General features: G+C 40.8%; 1 protein-coding gene across 1 annotated transcript; it reads left to right on the forward strand.

Moving 5' to 3' along the window:
• Positions 1-385: 385 nt before the first annotated feature.
• LOC308095069 (tubulin beta chain) lies at positions 386-15,097 on the forward strand (the record flags this gene model as incomplete). Its single annotated transcript, XM_080441986.1, has 6 exons — positions 386-551; positions 6,581-6,689; positions 10,325-10,435; positions 11,570-11,814; positions 14,151-14,818; positions 14,953-15,097. The coding sequence occupies exons 1-6, from the start codon at positions 495-497 to the stop codon at positions 15,095-15,097; spliced, it is 1,335 nt and encodes a 444-aa protein (XP_080298112.1). The 5' UTR covers positions 386-494.
• Between the last annotated feature and the right edge of the window lie 3,657 nt (positions 15,098-18,754).

Here is an 18,754-nt window from a genome sequence, read left to right on the forward strand (position 1 = left end):
AAATTAAACCACATGAGCACTTTATACATATTGCTGTTTGAAAATACATTATATTTAATATTTTCAAACAAATATTTTTGAATATTTTCGAAACACAAATCTGGTACGGGGGTCAAAATATGTTCAGGTTGGGGGTCCGTGGACAAATACATATTAACTTGCGGGTCCTTGACATGAAAATGTTAGGAAACAAGCCCAAATAAGCAACTACACTTTACAAACAAGCCAAAAAAAAACTCAACTCACAACTGAACTACCGATATTTACAAGCAACTTTACAGAAAAACAAGCCCCAAATCACTTATAATAAACAGACATGGCAACACTGATCCAGACCTATATAAAGTTTTGTCCCGCCTCTTTCACTTGGCAGACACTCAATCAGCCAGTCAGTCAGTAATATCTGTGTGAGTCTGTAAGTAAGCTGGTCAGTAGGTCAGTATTATCCACATCATCTCTCAAAACTAACTTTTCTGCAACACTATTTATCCACAATGAGGGAAATCGTCCACATCCAAGCCGGTCAGTGCGGCAACCAGATTGGTGCAAAGGTAAGATGCAGTCCAAAACATTTAAAGGTTATTAAAAAAAAAGACGAATATAGCCTATTTGCAAAATAACTTTTGATGTGGTTGTAACAATAGAGACTTCAATCGTCTTCAGTGCACAGTGCACTGATTTGGTTCTATATTGTTGACTTTAAAAATGTGTCTGTCTTAAAAGTTGCAACCAATTGTTTTCCTTTCCTTATGAACTGTTATAAGCAAACTAGCCAAACTTCTCTCTGGGCTCGAATTTAGAAAAGAAAAAAACACAAATAGGTTTTTTAACAATAAATTATGTAAATTAATGGTCCATTGTTTTGAAATATCGGTTGTAGAAAGTGATGGGCTTGCCAAGCACTCTGCAAGACTGCCTGACCTGAGGGATGACATATAAATCTAAAAGAACATATTTTTCTATATTTTATGAGAACATTGCCATTCTCAACTTTGCTGCGAGGCTATTTATTTCCATCTCTGAGGGAAAGAAAGAAATGCCTCTCAGCATCTGTGAAAATCAAAAGATTTCATCCTGAATTGAGCTAGCCTACAGGAGAATAGACTGGTGTGTCTAGAGGGACCAATACTGTGTTAGGTATAGCCTAACCTCGCGTCACCAGTCTTTCCACCTCAGAGGAAATATAGCCTATTCCTTGTCTTTTAACTATAAGTAGGCTACACACAGCTGTTGGATTTGTATCTACACATAACATCTAACTTGCTGACTAGAGCATTGTGTTGAGGACTGACCGTGGAGAAGATGAATAGTATAACTCATTGAACCATTCCTAATGAACTTGGTCTTAGAGACACTGCTTGGCCGGCCTGTGTGTCTCTGAGAATAAGTCTTTGTTACTATAGAGAAAGTGTGAAAGAAAGAAAAGTCAGGAAATTTGCTGAGACAGAGGAGAGGAACGCAGAAACTGTGTCTATAGGGGCGTCTGGGTGGGAGGGAGAGGGAGAAAGATAACAAGAGACCTAGTGTCTGGCATGAAAACACAGATGAGCTCATTTAAATGGCCAGTAACATATGGGGCGAGTCAGACTGAACTCAGTAGTGTGCGCTGACAGTGTATTAATGACATTAAGCAAGTGTGATGTCACCCCCTCTGAGTTTCAGCAATGGATTAACTGAATGAATTCAGCCTTTAATTCCTTCACTTCCCAGCAACACATAATTGGGTCCATGGTCATTAAGTTCATAGACACTTATTGTGCTCTTGAGTAGACCAGATTGTTAATTTTGTTATTTATTTATTTATTCCAGAAAGTTATATTTTTTTGTTTATAATCTTTTATTGTCAGTGTGACAGTGGCTGTGGCCTGACCCCTGTGTAGCCTACTATCTAAAATGTGCTTTGTGTCGCTAAAAAATAACAGATTTTCAGTGCAACAAAGTATTATCTAGGGTTCAGTCTTTAGTGTAAGAACAATGTAAACTCACTGTAACTCATATTCAAGGTAAACAAAATATGTGGTGCATTTTATACACAAGGGACAGGGAAATATCATACTCGACATGTCATGAACATGTTTATTTGTTTGTTTGATTGATTGATTGATTGATTGAATACTTTATTAGAAGTTTGCAGAAAAAAGCACATGATGGTACAGTTCATGTCCCACTGGAAAACACAATGCAATAACAAATATAAAACAATTATGTAAATTAGAATTTGCAGTAGTCTAGTTTATTAGCCTCAAACTATGTACCATTTATTTTATTTAACTGAAATGATTAGCAGACATTCCCACTGGTTGACCTCAAGGGGGTGAAGAAGTGGACAGCCAAAAGGTAGCGAGGTCAGGCTGAATAAAATATCTCTCTTACCCATCCAGCTCTCTCTCTATCTTGGTCTCTCTCGCTCTTTCCCTTTGTTTTTGACTCATTCACTTTCAAATATACAGTATGTCTTTCTTTCTTTTTTTCTTTTTCTCTCCCTCTCATACTTGCAGGACGTCTCTCTCTGGCTCTACCCTTCACACAGACTTTCTTTCTCTACTGCAGGCGGTGTACACAGAAGCACGTACATACACTTTCTTACTCCTTGGCAGAGATTAGGGCCAGTTGATTGAGTTAGTCTGACAGTTAGTGCTCTCGCTTTTAACAAGACTGGCATTAATGTATCTCCCTGTTGACACAGGGCCAACTGTCCCATCTCAAAAGCTAACGTTCTAACCTGAATTCAATGAGGGAAACACAGTTGTAGTAGGCAGTCTTGTGACTGAAATGACACTGATTTAATTCCTTGGACATTTTCAAGTTCAAGTCTGAGTCCCCAAGTGTTAGATTAGCAAAAAAAAAAAAAAAAGATGTTCCTCAACTTTCTCGATTAAACTTATTTAAATGCCCTTTCCTTTCCTCAAGAAAGTCAAGGAAATAAAAGAGGTGAGGTGTTGTTCATGGGACTTTCATGTGATCTGCCATCAGATAAGGAAGGACCTGTGTAATCTGCACAGATTCAGACCGACTTGGTTTCGCTGCTCTATAAATTGACTTAAAAGTAGATCAAATAAGTCAACTCTTGTTGGGCAATTTCAGTAGCGAGGAACTAAAATAACTGTTGAAATACAGCGGAGGTAAAAATGCGTCCAATAAACGATTGAAACAATAGAAAGTATGAGAGCATAATATAAGAGATTAGAAGAGAATATAGTACCAGAATATTACACATTGTTACTCTTCTGATGTGTATTATTGTGTAATAACATATATACAGATTAAGTCATTACTTATCAGTGATTGTTTATTTTATTTGATGTTGACATCACTATACTATTGACACTGCAACAATCTTGTGCCTGTTGCACCAGGTGCATTCTATTTAGCAAAAACGAATTCGCACTCGTAGCACCTACAGAGAAAGAAAGAGGGGCAGCCAGTCAATGTCCATAAAGTTGTATTAGGTGTGAGTGTTGGTTCCCTTTTAGCCCTGACTTAATAAAAGTCAGCAATATTGTGTTGAATTTCAGCTAAGTGGGTTTCCAGTTCCATCCAGAGAAGACTGATGCTGTGGCCACAAAGAAACAGGCTACAATTTCACTTTCAGTGACATGAAGCTACAAACTGACGCTCGACACTTGTCGCTGCGTGACAGGCGTGGTGCGTTGCAAAAACAAGACAGCGCTCCAATGACGTAGTGTCAATCCATCAAACAAAAACAATCCATCGTATGTTTTTGTTTCACCATCCCTTCTCTCTCCCCACAATTCCTGCCGTGTTCCGTAAAAGGAAGAAAAACCAATTCTCGCTGCTAACCAGTTCCCTATGCTATTTCACTTTACCTTTTTAATTTGAGCAGTGCGGCTTGAGCAACACTTCAACCGTGAATCAGCAGCACTGTGCTGGCCACATTCTGTCATTCTGTAGCTTTTGTCGTCGCTAGTGTGAACACAGCATCTTATCTCAGGTACCATGTGCAAATATGTAGATAATTTGTTATTAGTTTTTTGTTTTTTCTTGTTTGATCTTCTTTCCCCCTTTGCCCTCCCCTCTTCTTCTTCCCTTTCATTCTTCTATGGAAATAAAGATACGATGGGAACTAATACACGAAAACGAATTTCACCCACTTCTTTACTTCTGTAAACCTGTGATGTGACAATAAAGCTGATTCTGATTCTGAGAGTCCAAAGACAGTCACTTCTGGTTTAATCCTTATTTAAACATAAAACAAAATACAAAAAATGTTTAAATAGCCAGTCTACAAGTTCACAACAAGACGTATCATGATGCTTGTAGATATTATTTTCTTTGCTATTTTGGAAAAATGTCAACATGCCCAAATTAGGGATGCCAGGTTGAAAGTGGGGAGGGGCCTAATGACGGAGAGATACATGTGTTAAATGAGTAGTAGTGCTTGAGAGTCATACATGCAGAATGTTTTAAATGGATAAACTGCTACATATGTAGTACAGAGTTGTTCAGCAGCTGTTCAGGCTCTCTCTCTGTGATCTGGATCCAAGCTTCCTTGAATCCTTGTCATTACGTGCAAATCATCCATTTCCAGTTGTACAGGTCCCTGCATGTTTGGCCTCTTTCCACACAAGCTCACACACACACACACACACACACACACACACACACACACACACACACACACACACACACACACACACACACACACACACACACACACACACACACACACACACACACACACACACACACACACACGTACACAGACAGAGAAACACATGGCTACCAAATCAAGAAAACACATGTAGGCCTACTGTAACACACAGCATGTGGTCATGGACATTGACACACAACGAAGCGAGGGTTACGTTTAATTGGTCAAGTAGCCTATATTTACACATACCTGGAATTCGTCCTCTTTATTAAACCCATTCTAACTATTAAGAGTCACTAATGAACAGCACCCGGGAAACAGTTATGCTGCGTTCACACTGTTGGCGACAAAAGCTAGAAAACCACCAAGCGTGGCCAGCTACAGTACATTTGCTGCAGAGTCGCCGTTGAAGTGTTGCTCAAGCCACACTGTGTAAATGAAAAGGATAGGGTTAAATAGCACAGGGCACCGGTTAAGAGCAAGAATGACTTTTTCTTCTATTTTAGGAACAGAGCAGGAATTGTGGCCAAGAGAGAAGGGGAGTGGACTTAGTCAAACAAATACATAATGAATGAATGAATGAATGAATGAATGACGCTTCACTGCGTCATTGGAGTGCATTGGAGTTGAAGCCAGCTGATCTGATTTGTAGCACATCACGGCCGCCATGCAGCGACAAGTGTCAAGCATCGGTTTTGCTGGCTTTCATTGGAAATTACTTGTAGCCTATTGCTTTGTCGCCGCTAGTGTGAATGCAACTTAGGGCTTCAGTGTCTTGCTCAAGACAAATATACAGTACTGGGCCGGGCCTGGACCTTGAGATCTAACTGCAGGCATTCTTCGTTGTACTTTCTGAGCCACTGCAGCTCCCACAAGTCAGTCAGCAGTGGTGTTAAGTAACCAAGTACATTTACTCAAGTACTGTACTTAAGTACAATTTTGAGGTACTTTTACTTCTACTCCACTACATCTCAGAGGCAAATATTGTACTTTTACTCCACTACAATTATTTGAAAACTTTATTTACTGGTTACTTTGCAGATATAAATTATTATATTATAAAACATTCATTAACCATTTTAGCCCTGTTTTATATACAGGCTATTTAAAATAGCCGATCTACAAGCTCACAACACGTCGCATCACATGTTTTTTTCCCCACCACTGTCAATCAGTCATACAGTACAATTCAGTCAAATGGTGATTATTTACTGTAAAATACTCTCCTTCACAGTCAAAATATATTTAAGGGAAAAAAATGATGTTCAGGCGACAAACTTTAGAACTTCACAACTCTGCGTCTTGTGACCGCAGAAGGGTAATTAGATATCAGTTTGCTTGGCCTTGGAAGAGAGAGAGAGAAAGAAAGAACTGAAGGCTGATTGTGAGCCAGCAGTGTTTTCAGCTGTTCTCCCCGTGAGTGAAGTGACCTTCTTCCACTTTAGAAGTCCCAGCTTTCCCTGAGTGAACATTTCTAAACATAGACTATGAAGATGTTCCAGAAATCTTGCCCGAATACATTAGTCACATTATATTCTATATGTGGTTTCTATATTGTGCTTTGTCTGTTGCGTCTCTGTATTTGCGTCTGTTCTAATGTGCACTTTGAGCTAAGTCAAACAGCCCCACCAAGTGGGAATTCAGTTCTTAAATTAAGTCATGAAGGATAGAATTATACTGCTGCCTGCTCAGTGGAACCGAGGTTATGTAACAGTAATGCATTCATTTACACATCAGTCTGTGAGATATAGATTGGTTTGTGTTGTAACTGTAATACAACATGTGTTAGTCTTTAATGCATCCGAGTAAAGCACTCTCTCTGTTGATGCTGTATTGATCTCTCTCTCTCTCGATTTTCTTTTGGGTGCATAGTAACACTACATGACCTTGGTGTGACTGTGTGTGCATGTGTTCCTGTGTGTGTGTGTGTGTGTGTGTGTGTGTGTGTGTGTGTGTGTGTGTGTGTAGTTCTGGGAGGTGATCAGTGATGAACATGGTATCGACCCGACGGGCACCTACGATGGAGACAGTGACCTACAGTTGGACAGGATCAGTGTGTACTACAACGAGGCCACAGGTAAATCCAACCTCATAATAAATCATGTGTAATTCATGTGTTCATCCTCAGACACTTTCATATAAAAAAGGGTAAGTATTTGCGGAATGTGCTACCCCCCATTGAGAATGTAGTGGTTAATGTGCTTACTTACTTCTGTATTGAGCATTGCTCAATACATACTCCTTCACTAGTAAGAGACCACACCTTCTGCTCAAGTTAAACAGCATTTATTGAATACAATGAAATGTATGTGTATTGCTGGGGAGCCCGAGGCGGGGCGAGACTCAGGGTGGGGGTATAGTCTCGGGAGCCAGGCGACCGCCATGGTTGCTCTGCTCAGGAGCGATCTGTCTGCTCGGGAGCGGTCTGTCGCCTTCGCTCCAACACTACCCCGCCCTGGGGCTCCTGGAGGATGGAGAAAAACCAAGTTAGATGAGCAAAATTGGTGAGAAAGGAGGTGGTTGGGGAGGAGGAGGGGATTTGGATTTGCTAGCAGCAAAATCAGACAGGTAGGTGATACAATCGCAGGTGTATTTATACTGTGGTGATTGCAGCGTGGATTGGCTGAGAGATAGGCAGCACAGCTGAACTTGGTGAGGTGATAGAGAACGGGAGTGGCCAGGTTGATCAGAGGGAGGTCTCTACTCCTGAACATGCGTTGAATTCAACTACATAAATGGCATAGAATCAACCTTTGCCTCTTTCTTACTTTATCCATCTTAATGAATAAAGGATGAAAATCCTTGATTTGTCCGGGCTTTTCTACTTCATTCAACAGCATAGTGGTGAGAGAGTGGATAGAGAGAGGAAGAGACATGATGTCAACCCATGATACCAGTCACAATGAGGTCCATGCTGTATTTTTTGCCCGCTAGATACCTCAAAATGTAATACATCACCCGTAACCATTTTAGGGACCCATGTGATGTAGCCTCTAGCAACACCCTTAAGGCCAAATTATACTTGCTGCATCCGCGTAGCTGCGTCATATGATATACATTTTATCACTGACTCATGTCTGCGGGGATATCCGCATGCATCCCCGATTTTGTGACAGCATGTTCTTTTATGCGCTCAAGAACATGACAGCTATTTTCAGCGAAAGCTTTCCCCACAATAACAGAAAACTGAAAATACACTATAGCATAGAGCCCTGAGGGACTCCGCTCAACCACTATGGGGTTTAAGTGGTGAAGGAGTGGGTTGAGAGGAGATCCGTTGCTATTATATTATGTGACAATCAAGGGCCTGAAATTGAAGTGATGTTCGTTGGCAGGTTTGTTTAAAAAAAAGTCTTATCGAAGCTTTATTAGCATCTGTACTTCAGAGTGTAACGGGAATGCACAGATAAGATTGACGCAAGATAGAGTACGACTAGGGCAGTAGACCTCTTTTCACAATGGCCTCTTGCCATAGCAGTCCTTCAGTTGTCACTTGTATTGAGTGCAGCCCGTGCTCTTGCTCTTGATTACGTGTCCACCACCTGCACACACACAAATTGTGGCATAATCACAACCACGTTGCATCCGCTGTCCACAAACCCTCGAGGTACACAGATGCAGCAAGTATAATCAGATAGACCAAGATATCAACTTTGCACGCAAGATACTGTATCTCATAATCTAACAGACAGGAAGAACCGTACAGATTTTGGCGACCCCATGGTCTTTCCTCTCGTGCCTCCTTCAGTGGATATTGTACAATATATTTTGTCCTTCCCCCATTCTGCAATTATATATTGGCGCTGTCAGGCAGAAACCTTTTATCTCCATAATTCTTATTTTTTTGGTAAATTAATGCCCCACTTCCGTGTCACGGAAAAGTAGCAAAAATAGCCGATCTACAAGCTCAGTTGTGAGCTTATAGATATGATTGTAGAACAAGGTGAAACTGAAAGTGGTTAAGTATGGGTTTTATAAATATTGAACAGAGCTTCTGAGTAAATAATAACGACACTTTTTTTTCCTCCATTTCCTGAAAAGTAACTATTTTCCGCCCAAACAGGATATATTATCGTCTCTGTCGGGTGGAAACCCCCAAAAAATCCTTTTAGTTAGTTTTCAAGATTCAAATTCAGAAGTAGCAGATCTACAAGTCATCATTTTTCGAGCTTGTGGATCTGCTACTTTTTTTGCTTTTGTATGACGCTGTAGTATGATCATGTAGGGCATTCATTTTTGAAAAAAACACAAAAAGTTAGAATATGGAGATACTGTAAGATTTATTTATTTATTTTGTATAAATCTTTTTGGGGGCTTTTATGCATTTATTTATAGGACAGTAGACTGACAGGAAATGGGGAGAGAGATGGGTAGTGACACGCAGCAAAGGCCGTCGGGATAGGGACTCGGACCCGTTTCTGCCCTGTCAGCAACGATATAGTCTTGTTACTTCCTGAACCGTCAGGGCACCACACTACTGGTGTCTCTTAAATCCCATTTACAAGGTTGGCGTCCCTCTCCTTAAATAGCTCTGGGTGTGAAAGAGGGTATTTAGCTGTGAACAGGTACCCTTCTATGAAGGTATAATCACTGTGGAGCCATGTCCTCTATCATCTATGTGCACATTTCATGCTCCACTTCTCATCCACTCCACTGCTGTGTCGCGTGCTCGCGTGCTTGCATGGGTGTGCGTGTGTGCGTGCGTGCGTGCGTGCGTGCGTGCGTGCGTCCACCAAAAGGCAAGGTACTTTGGAATAGAATAATTAAGCACATGAACCCCTATTCTGAGATTTTTGGCGAAGAGATTTGGTGTAGAGGGGGGAAAAATGATTTAAAATTGTATTTTTTTTTAAATTACTCTTATTCACTAATAGCTTTGCTGTTTTATCACCACAGCTCCCATCTGTTCAGCACTTAAATACTCTTGAGAAGGAAAAATAGAGAAGACTTTAGGATGAGGTATTGAGAAAATAAATGTTTTAAGATGGAAATCAAAAAGTATCTGTAAAAGTCGATCTGACAATATCAGTCCTGCTACCCAAAATGAGACAAAATATGTCTTATCATTTTAGCATCAGATTTGCCCACCAAAAGGTAAGCACCAGAAACCACTTTTTGCAGTGGTTTTGCAAAAGGTCATGGCTGCGGTTTAACTTTATTATACAACAAAAGTATACCAATTCAACTATACGATATATTATCTATTTCTGTATCAACATTTTTCCTAATTTGCCGATAGGTAATTTCTCCCAATTTCCACATCTGGGCAACTGTTCTATAGCATTGCAGCAGGGATCTTTGCTGTATTTTATGTTATACTCCATCTAGGGGTCACATGCAGGAACTGCATTTATAATCTTGCTGTTATAGAATAAAGAATCAACATTTATTATATAGTTTATTCAAATGGTTCTTTAGTTTAGGTTCACTTCCCTACCTATAGTGTGTGTAATAAATTCTGTGATTGATTATTTCAGTGTATTTCTATGTTGTTTTTGTTTATTAAGCCTGTGTGTGTGTGTGTGTGTGTGTGTGTGTGTGTGTGTGTGTGTGTGTGTGTGTGTGTGTGTGTGTGTGTGTGTGTGTGTGTGTGTGTGTGTGTGTGTGTGTGTGTGTGTGTGTGTGTGTGCACGTGTGTGTGTGTGTGTGTGTGTGCACGTGTGTGTGTGTGTGTGTGTGCACACGTGTGTGTGCGCACGTGTGTGTGCGCAGGTGGCAAGTATGTGCCCCGAGCCATCCTGGTGGACCTGGAGCCAGGTACCATGGACTCAGTCCGCTCTGGACCCTTTGGACAGATCTTCAGACCTGACAACTTTGTCTTCGGTAAGGAGGGGTTAGGACACAAAGACAGACAGCAAGACAGGTGGATGGATATACAGATACATGGACAAACACACAAGAGACAGATGAATCCATTGATTAAGACAGGTAGAGATGAATGGAACTCATACCATTCATCTCCGTGTGGAATAGGCCGCCTTAACCACTTTCAACCTGGCAGTCTTATTTTGGGCATAATGATTAAAGGTGAAAATTCTCAAAAGTCTCAAAAACAGCGAATATTTTTCGAGAATTAACCACTCGAACTCTAGCATTCCTGTTCTGGGCATGTCATAATATGCGAACAATTGGAATTTGGTGTAGAGGGAGAAAATGAGGGCCAATGATGGACTCCTGGGGGACTGGAGTGGTCAAGTGCTTAAAGGTAGGGTAAAGTGATATTGTTTTGTAAAAGTATGTGTTAAATTGCTCTATATTCTGATAGCACTCATCGATATAGTGTTTGTTCAGTAACAGGAGTTTCCATGTCTCTCCTGCTCTTTAGTAAACAGAAAATGCATTTTCAGGTCGGGATACCTATTTTATCCAATCAGGAGAGAGAACTTGCACAGAATACAGATTAAACAAGTGAAATTGGAAGTGATCTCACTAAGAAATGAGTAGACAAAATTGAATTGAACTGGAACACGGGAATTGAAGCTGATACATGGGTACTCTTTCCTGATTGGCAGAAAGTTTTTCCACACACCTGAAAATGTATTTTCTGTTTATTAAAGAGCTGGAGAGACTCCTGTTACTGAACAAACACTAGACTATTGTGCTTTAACTTTTTAACAAAAAAATATCACTTAGGCCTAGTTTACCTTTAAAGAGCTAGTGTCTCCTACCGGAACCGCTGCCGGTCATTAAATTATTGGCTTAGGAATGCGACAAAAACAAATAAAAATCCATGAATTCAAGTCTCCATGGGATGACTAATCGATAGAAAAAAAGACATTTTGGGGGTGAACTATCCCTTTAACCCAGGCTGTATCTCTCCCAGTCACCACCAACTGAGTGACACAGGCACAGTGGTTTTCCAGCCCCTGTAGTGTTTGTCCCATCATGTTATGCCAGGCGACGACCCACCCTGCCGGTACCCCGGTAAAAGTAACCGCTCCTCTTCCTTCCCGCCAGGCCAAAGCGGGGCGGGCAACAACTGGGCCAAAGGTCACTACACGGAAGGGGCGGAGCTGGTGGACTCGGTGCTGGACGTGGTGAGGAAGGAGGCTGAGAGCTGCGAGTGCCTCCAGGGCTTCCAGCTCACGCACTCCCTGGGCGGCGGCACCGGCTCGGGCATGGGAACCCTGCTCATCAGCAAGATCCGCGAAGAGTACCCCGACAGGATCATGAACACGTTCAGCGTGGTGCCTTCTCCTAAGGTAAGGAATATCATGTACCTATGTACTGTGTGTGTGTGTGTGTGTGTGTGTGTGTGTGTGTGTGTGTGTGTGTGTGTGTGTGTGTGTGTGTGTGTGTGTGTGTGTGTGTGTGTGTGTGTGTGTGTGTGTGTGTGTGGATCGAAGTAATCCAGCGCACACCAGGAATGTTCAGATCAACTTTTCATGCCTGCGACAGCCTAGGCCAGAGGCATTATGTTGTCCGTCCGTCCGTCTGTCCCAACACTGAATGCAACATCTCAGAAATGCCTTGAGGGAATTTCATGACATTTGGCACAAAAGTCCACTTGGAGTCAAGGATGAAATGATTAATGAAGTAGGTGGTCAAGGGTCAAAGGTCAAGGTCCTCATTCACTATGAGTCTGGACAGACACGGATGAGTGTTGGCAGAGGCACACAACTGCAATGCAGTACTTCTAGTTTGAATTTAATTCAGATAGTTGTATAACATAATTGGAACAAACTATACGTTTGGCATCTTGGCATATGCTCAGGTTTGCTGAGCAAGCAAGGAACGCCAGCAGTGAAACCTGAGGAAGCCAGGATGCAAAATGCATTTGTTCGCTCCAATTATAATGTACGACTATCTGAATTAAATTAATAATAATCCGATCTGAACACTCCCGGTGTGCACTGGAATACAGTGATCTTGAATACTGTATCGTTCCTGCTCTAGCTGCAGCCTAGTAGTAGTACGGTTGTGCGAGTGCTGTTAGCAATTTTGTAGATTTTGCTGGAGTGCATGTATGGATTTGTTCACACGGTGAAATCCTTTTTGTTAATCTAACTGTGACTGTAACAGGCAAGGGTCTTTCTGAAAGTTAAAATGAGTTCAACTGTCCCTCAGGATTTTGCAGTGCAGGTGTGAAAAGTGAAAGTGTTTTTAAAGTCATGTTATGATGCATCGGGTTCTTTCACGGAAACTCTCTGAAGTAGCATGGATGCCAGTGGTGTAAAGTAACTAGTAAAAGTACATTTACTCAAGTACTGTAGTATTTCTACTTTACTGGAGTATTTCCAATTTTCGGTACTTTTACTTCTACTCCACTACATCTCAGAGGCAAATATTATACTTTTACTCCACTACAATTATTTGACAACTTTAGTTAGTCTTTACTTTGTAGATTTTGATTATTATTACAAAATATAGGCTACATGACCCACTTCAGCTCTGTATACATTTCGGCTTCAGACTCTTCTAAACGTTGGCTGCTTTTGTGGTTACTGTGATGGAATGATTCAACCTTGTTTCTCAAAAACACAGTTCATCAATATATGAAAGTCACCTTCTCTGATGACAGTTGTGGGCTTTTTCAATTATGGGGCATGTGTTTTGAATTAATGTCACGGACGCATATGACTATTAAATCTTAAGCGAGAAGGCAGAAGACATTACACCCATTTGAATGCAAATCCCCCCCTTAGTTCAATCAATCATAAACCACTTTGCTCTTAGCTTTACTCACACGATGCGACGCATTGTGAGCTTGTAGATCTGCTATTTTCAAAAGATTTTAATACATTTTATACATTTGAAAACTTGTGAAATGGGACATTCTGCATAATGAGTACTTTCTACTTTTGGCATTTAAGTACTTTTTATACCAATCCTTTTGTACTTTTACTCAAGTAAATTTTGATTTCCAGACTTTTACTTGTAGCAGAGTATTTCTACATTGCAGTATTGACACTTTTACTTAAAGGTAGGGTAAGTGATTTGCTATGGTTAAAATAAGTGTTAAATAGCTCTATATTCTGATAGTACTCATTGCTATAGAGTGTTTGTTCAGTAAAAGGAGTCTCCTTGTCTCTCCACCTCTTTATTAAACAGAAAATGCATTTCCAATTTTATCCAACCAGGACAGAGAACTCAATCAGGATATAGATTAAACAAGTGAAATTGGAAGTGATGACACTAAGAAATGAGCAGAAAAAAATGGAACTGGAACACTATACAAATTAAGCTTAAAAATGGGTACTTTCTCCTGATTGGCTGAGATTTTGACACCTACCGAAAAATGTATTTTCTGTTTATTAAAGAGCTGGAGAGACAGGGAGACATCTGTTACTGAAAAAACACTCTATATCAATGATTACTATCAGAATATAGTATTTTAACCTTTTACCAAAATACTTTTTGTTTTAACCAAAAACAATATCACTTACCCTACCTTTAAGTAAACAATTTGAGTACTTTTTCCACCACTGTCTTTCACTGACAATTAGTAATTTTCACAGAGGTTGCTCTGTGAAAAAACTGTGGTATGACTTAGTGTAAAATTAGGCACATGTCTCTGTCTCTCTGTCTGTCTGCCCAGGTGTCTGACACCGTGGTGGAGCCGTACAACGCCACGCTGTCCGTCCACCAGCTGGTGGAGAACACGGACGAGACGTACTGCATCGACAACGAGGCGCTGTACGACATCTGCTTCCGCACGCTCAAGCTCACCACGCCCACGTACGGCGACCTCAACCACCTGGTCTCGGCCACCATGAGCGGCGTGACCACCTGCCTGCGCTTCCCCGGGCAGCTCAACGCCGACCTGCGCAAGCTGGCCGTCAACATGGTGCCCTTCCCCCGCCTGCACTTCTTCATGCCGGGCTTCGCCCCGCTCACCAGCAGGGGGAGCCAGCAGTACCGGGCGCTGACGGTGCCCGAGCTCACCCAGCAGGTGTTCGACGCCAAGAACATGATGGCCGCCTGCGACCCGCGCCACGGCCGCTACCTGACGGTGGCGGCCGTGTTCCGCGGCCGCATGTCCATGAAGGAGGTGGACGAGCAGATGCTCAACGTGCAGAACAAGAACAGCAGCTACTTTGTCGAGTGGATCCCCAACAACGTCAAGACGGCCGTGTGCGACATCCCGCCGCGCGGCCTCAAGATGGCCGTCACCTTCATCGGAAACAGCACGGCCATCCAGGAGCTGTTCAAGCGCATCTCGGAGCAGTTCACTGCCATGTTCCGTCGCAAGGCCTTCCTCCACTGGTATGTAACTCAGATACCCTTTTTTTTTGTTATTTTGCTATGATGATGCATTTATTTTCGAACCACTTTTATTCCAAAAAATCTTTCAAAGACAACTTTTTTGCAAACATTCACTAGCAACTCCACTCTTCCAGGTACACGGGCGAGGGCATGGACGAGATGGAGTTCACAGAGGCGGAGAGCAACATGAACGACCTGGTGTCGGAGTACCAGCAGTACCAGGACGCCACCGCAGAGGAAGAGGGAGAGTTTGAGGGGGAGGCAGAGGAGGACGCCTAAAAGAACAACGCTGCAAAACAAAACGAAAAAACAAACAAAAAAACTCTTAAGTAATGTGGGGTGATTCACAGAAAACAACAAAAAATTGGAAAAAGAAATCAAGCTAAAATGTGAAACAAAGGAATGTCGCAGGAATGATGAAGAGTGGGGGAGAGGGGTGACAGGAGGGAGAGCGGTGGTTGTAGGGGGCAGTATTACAAGAGAGGAGATGATGACTGGGAGGAAATAAATTACATGACCAAATAAATGTGCCACAGTTTGTAGTTTATTGTTTTATAATATAGATGTGTGTTCTATTAGTGCCATGTTCTTATCTTTTAGCAAATGGGGAGGGGGGGTACGGAGAGCTCTCTACCCTGCACATGTTTGGCCCGAGGCTCTCTTTTTTAGCACTTGCTAAGTAAGCACTTAGTCCCTGCATTTTATCAAACCCAGCTTTAGACTTTAAAAAAGGCCCATGGGTGAGCACAGGTGTGAAATTGAGGGTCAAGTGCACTGGGTGCAGCACATCACAGGCATTTCATTGCCTGCGGTAATTTAATTCCTTTCTTCTGCACACGCTGGTCTAAAAGGATGAATCTGAAAGAAAGAACATTGGGCGACACAGGAGTGGGATTAATCCAAGAGCTAAATTTGACAAATATGATATCAGAGTTGGAGAGAACCTGTCTGAGTAAAGCTAAGAGCAAAGTGGTTTATGATTGATTGAACTAAGGGGGAGATTTGCATTCAAATAGGTGTAATGTCTTCTGCCTTCTCGCTTCAGATTTAATAGTCATATATGCGTCCGTGACACTTATTCAAAACACATGCCCTATAATTGAAAAAACGCCCACAACTGTCATCAGAGAAGGTGACTTTCATATATTGATGAACTGTGTTTTTGAGAAACAAGGTTGAATCATTACATCACAGTCAGTAACCACAAAAGCAGTCCTCTCTCTGACGCCAGCCAACGTTTAGAAGAGGCTTAAGCTGAATTTCGCCCAAACCATGTTGCTGTCTTGAGATGACAGTATTTTCCCCCCATAGTAGGAGGAAAATCCTACCATTTCATTGACTGCCATGTACTGTAGCTTCCAGGGCCGAAGTATATAAAGCTGTATCTCAGCATATGGCAGTTTACACAGCTGGAAAACATGGCAAGAGAATTATACATGTGCCACATTCTGTCTCATTCCAGTGATTCCACCATGAGAGTTTTGAATTTCTACGAGTTGCTTTCCGCTAAATGTTTACACTCTGAGCCACTACAGTATGCATCCTCCTGTCTATGTGTCTATTAAGTATTTGTCTTTTCTTATTGTTATCTAATCTTTTTTTTTTATCTTTATATCTTTGACTTGGGGTCTTAGTGAAAGTGAAACGTTTGGGAGAAATAAAATGGTATTTGTAGAAAAATGTCTTCATCATTTCTCATCATTAGCAGAAGATGTAGATTATTAGCCTGTTTACTGCCTGTCTGCCATTTTCATAATGCAATACCAGAAAGTAATTAAGCCATTACTGATACCACTTCAGTATATCTATGTATAAGAAAAGGATAATATACAAACATTCAGGTAAACAATAGCAGCACATATAGATCAAATGGCAATTGACATAAATGTGTAAAATATAAACAATAAAAGACAATACATAAATAAAACTAGAATACACATACACAAAAATAAACATTTAGGGAAAAAACTATGTTTCAATAGCTTATACCGGTACATTTGTTGTGATGTTGCACATGATTTGGTGTAGAGGGGAAAAGGGGGGGGACCACTAAGTACATACCCTGTCAATGAAGTAGGCTATAAAGGGTTTAAGTGGTTTAGCATAATGAAATTAATAAAATGTTCAAGAGCGCCATCATCTGGACTATCACAGTAACAGATACCTAAGATTTAAAAAGTAGAAAGAGTCAGCAGCTTCAAATAAGTGAGACTCTGTCCAAACATTTGGGGATATCTCAGTAAAAAAAAAAAATAGGTGAGAAAATGAGAAAATTATGATTGCAAAAGGTAGAACATTAATGTCTGTAAATGTAGCAAAAAGACAATTAGCAGGGTGCATCTTGTGTAAAATATTGAAATGTTGCCTATCTATCTTCACTAATCCTTGTTTTAACAGTTTTTATGATTGTTTTACAGAGCCATACCCTTCTCCAGTTTACTGTAGTTCTCAATTTGAAATCCCCAGAAACAGTTGCCTGTAGGAACAGTTTTCTTCCTCTGAAACATTTGGTGAATATTCTTATTGCTACACTTTATATCTGTTAGTTTAATTCCAACTGAAATGGATGTGTTATATTATTCTCAGCATGTCTTCAAAAGTTTAATTCATCAATTTAACAGCATGAAAGGAATTACTATAGCCTACTTTGTACAGACATAAACTCGAGGCTACATACTATACAAACAGTGCATATTACAAAATTCATCACACAGATTGGGAACATGTTTTATAGGCCAATTCTTTGGAACCATTTAGGAACTTAGGATTGATTTGTTTTTTGCTAGAATGTGTTCCAGTCAGAGAAAATCTTGCGAGGTGAGAAATCGCTGACAATAGACAGCTGCCAGGATAGAAGGGCATGCCTTGCTGATGTTATTCTGACAGTTTAGAAACTTGAGACATATTTGTTGTGCATTTAATGCGCTGCATGAGTCAACACAGACTTGGTGGTGGTGGGTTAGATTGTAGCTCTGTGCATTTATCTTGATATAGAGATCTATCTATCATAATTCAGTTGACGGGATGTGACCGCCTCTGTAGGTATTCCTGGAGGCACAGCGAATGATGAAGAATGAATCATGATCAGTCACACTGGGATGCCTGTTGTTTGGCGTGTGTGGTCACCTGAGGATTTGTCAATCTGTTATTTCAAAAGTAACTAAGTACTAAGTAACTACTGTACTATTTTGAGGTATTTTTACTTTACTGGAGTATTTCCAATTTTCAGTACTTTTACTTCTAGCATACTCCACTAGCCTACATCTCAGAGGCAAATATTGTACTTTTACTCCACTACAATTATTTGAAAACTTAAGTTACTATTTACTTTGCAGATATAAGTTATCATAGTATAAAACATACATCAACCACTTTAGCCCTATTTTATATAGGCTATTTGAAAATAGTCGATCTATAAGCTCACAACGCATGTGAGCTTGTAGATCTACTATTTTCCAACATTTTAGAACTTTTACTTTTCATACTTTAAGTAGCCTATATTTTAATGCCAATACGTTTGTACTTTTACTCAAGTAACACTTTTAACATAGGCCATTTGATTGATTGATTGAATACTTTATTAGCAGTTTGCAAAAAAATAAAAAGCACAGGAAAGTACAGTTCAATACAAGGTCTGCAAAGAGGATTTTAAAACCAAGAAAGCCTATATGGATTGTTTCTATTGGGTCCTTAAAGTTTGTAGCCTACTCAATTCATCGAAACATTAAATGGCACTATGGCAGACAAATATACTTTCACTTGTAACAGAGTATTTTTATATTGTGGTATTGCTACTTTTACTCAGGTATATCTGAGTAGGCTACTTCTTCCACCACTGGTCATTTCAACGTGTTTTGGGGTCCTGGGAGAGCCCGGGTTGCCTAAGGATAACCTGCAGTGGCCGGTGGCACTGAGCCAAACACTGTCGCTTTCTCA

This window comes from Gymnoscopelus braueri, assembly GCF_963280865.1.
Source record: "Gymnoscopelus braueri genome assembly, chromosome: 11".
Classification (NCBI taxonomy): domain Eukaryota; kingdom Metazoa; phylum Chordata; class Actinopteri; order Myctophiformes; family Myctophidae; genus Gymnoscopelus; species Gymnoscopelus braueri.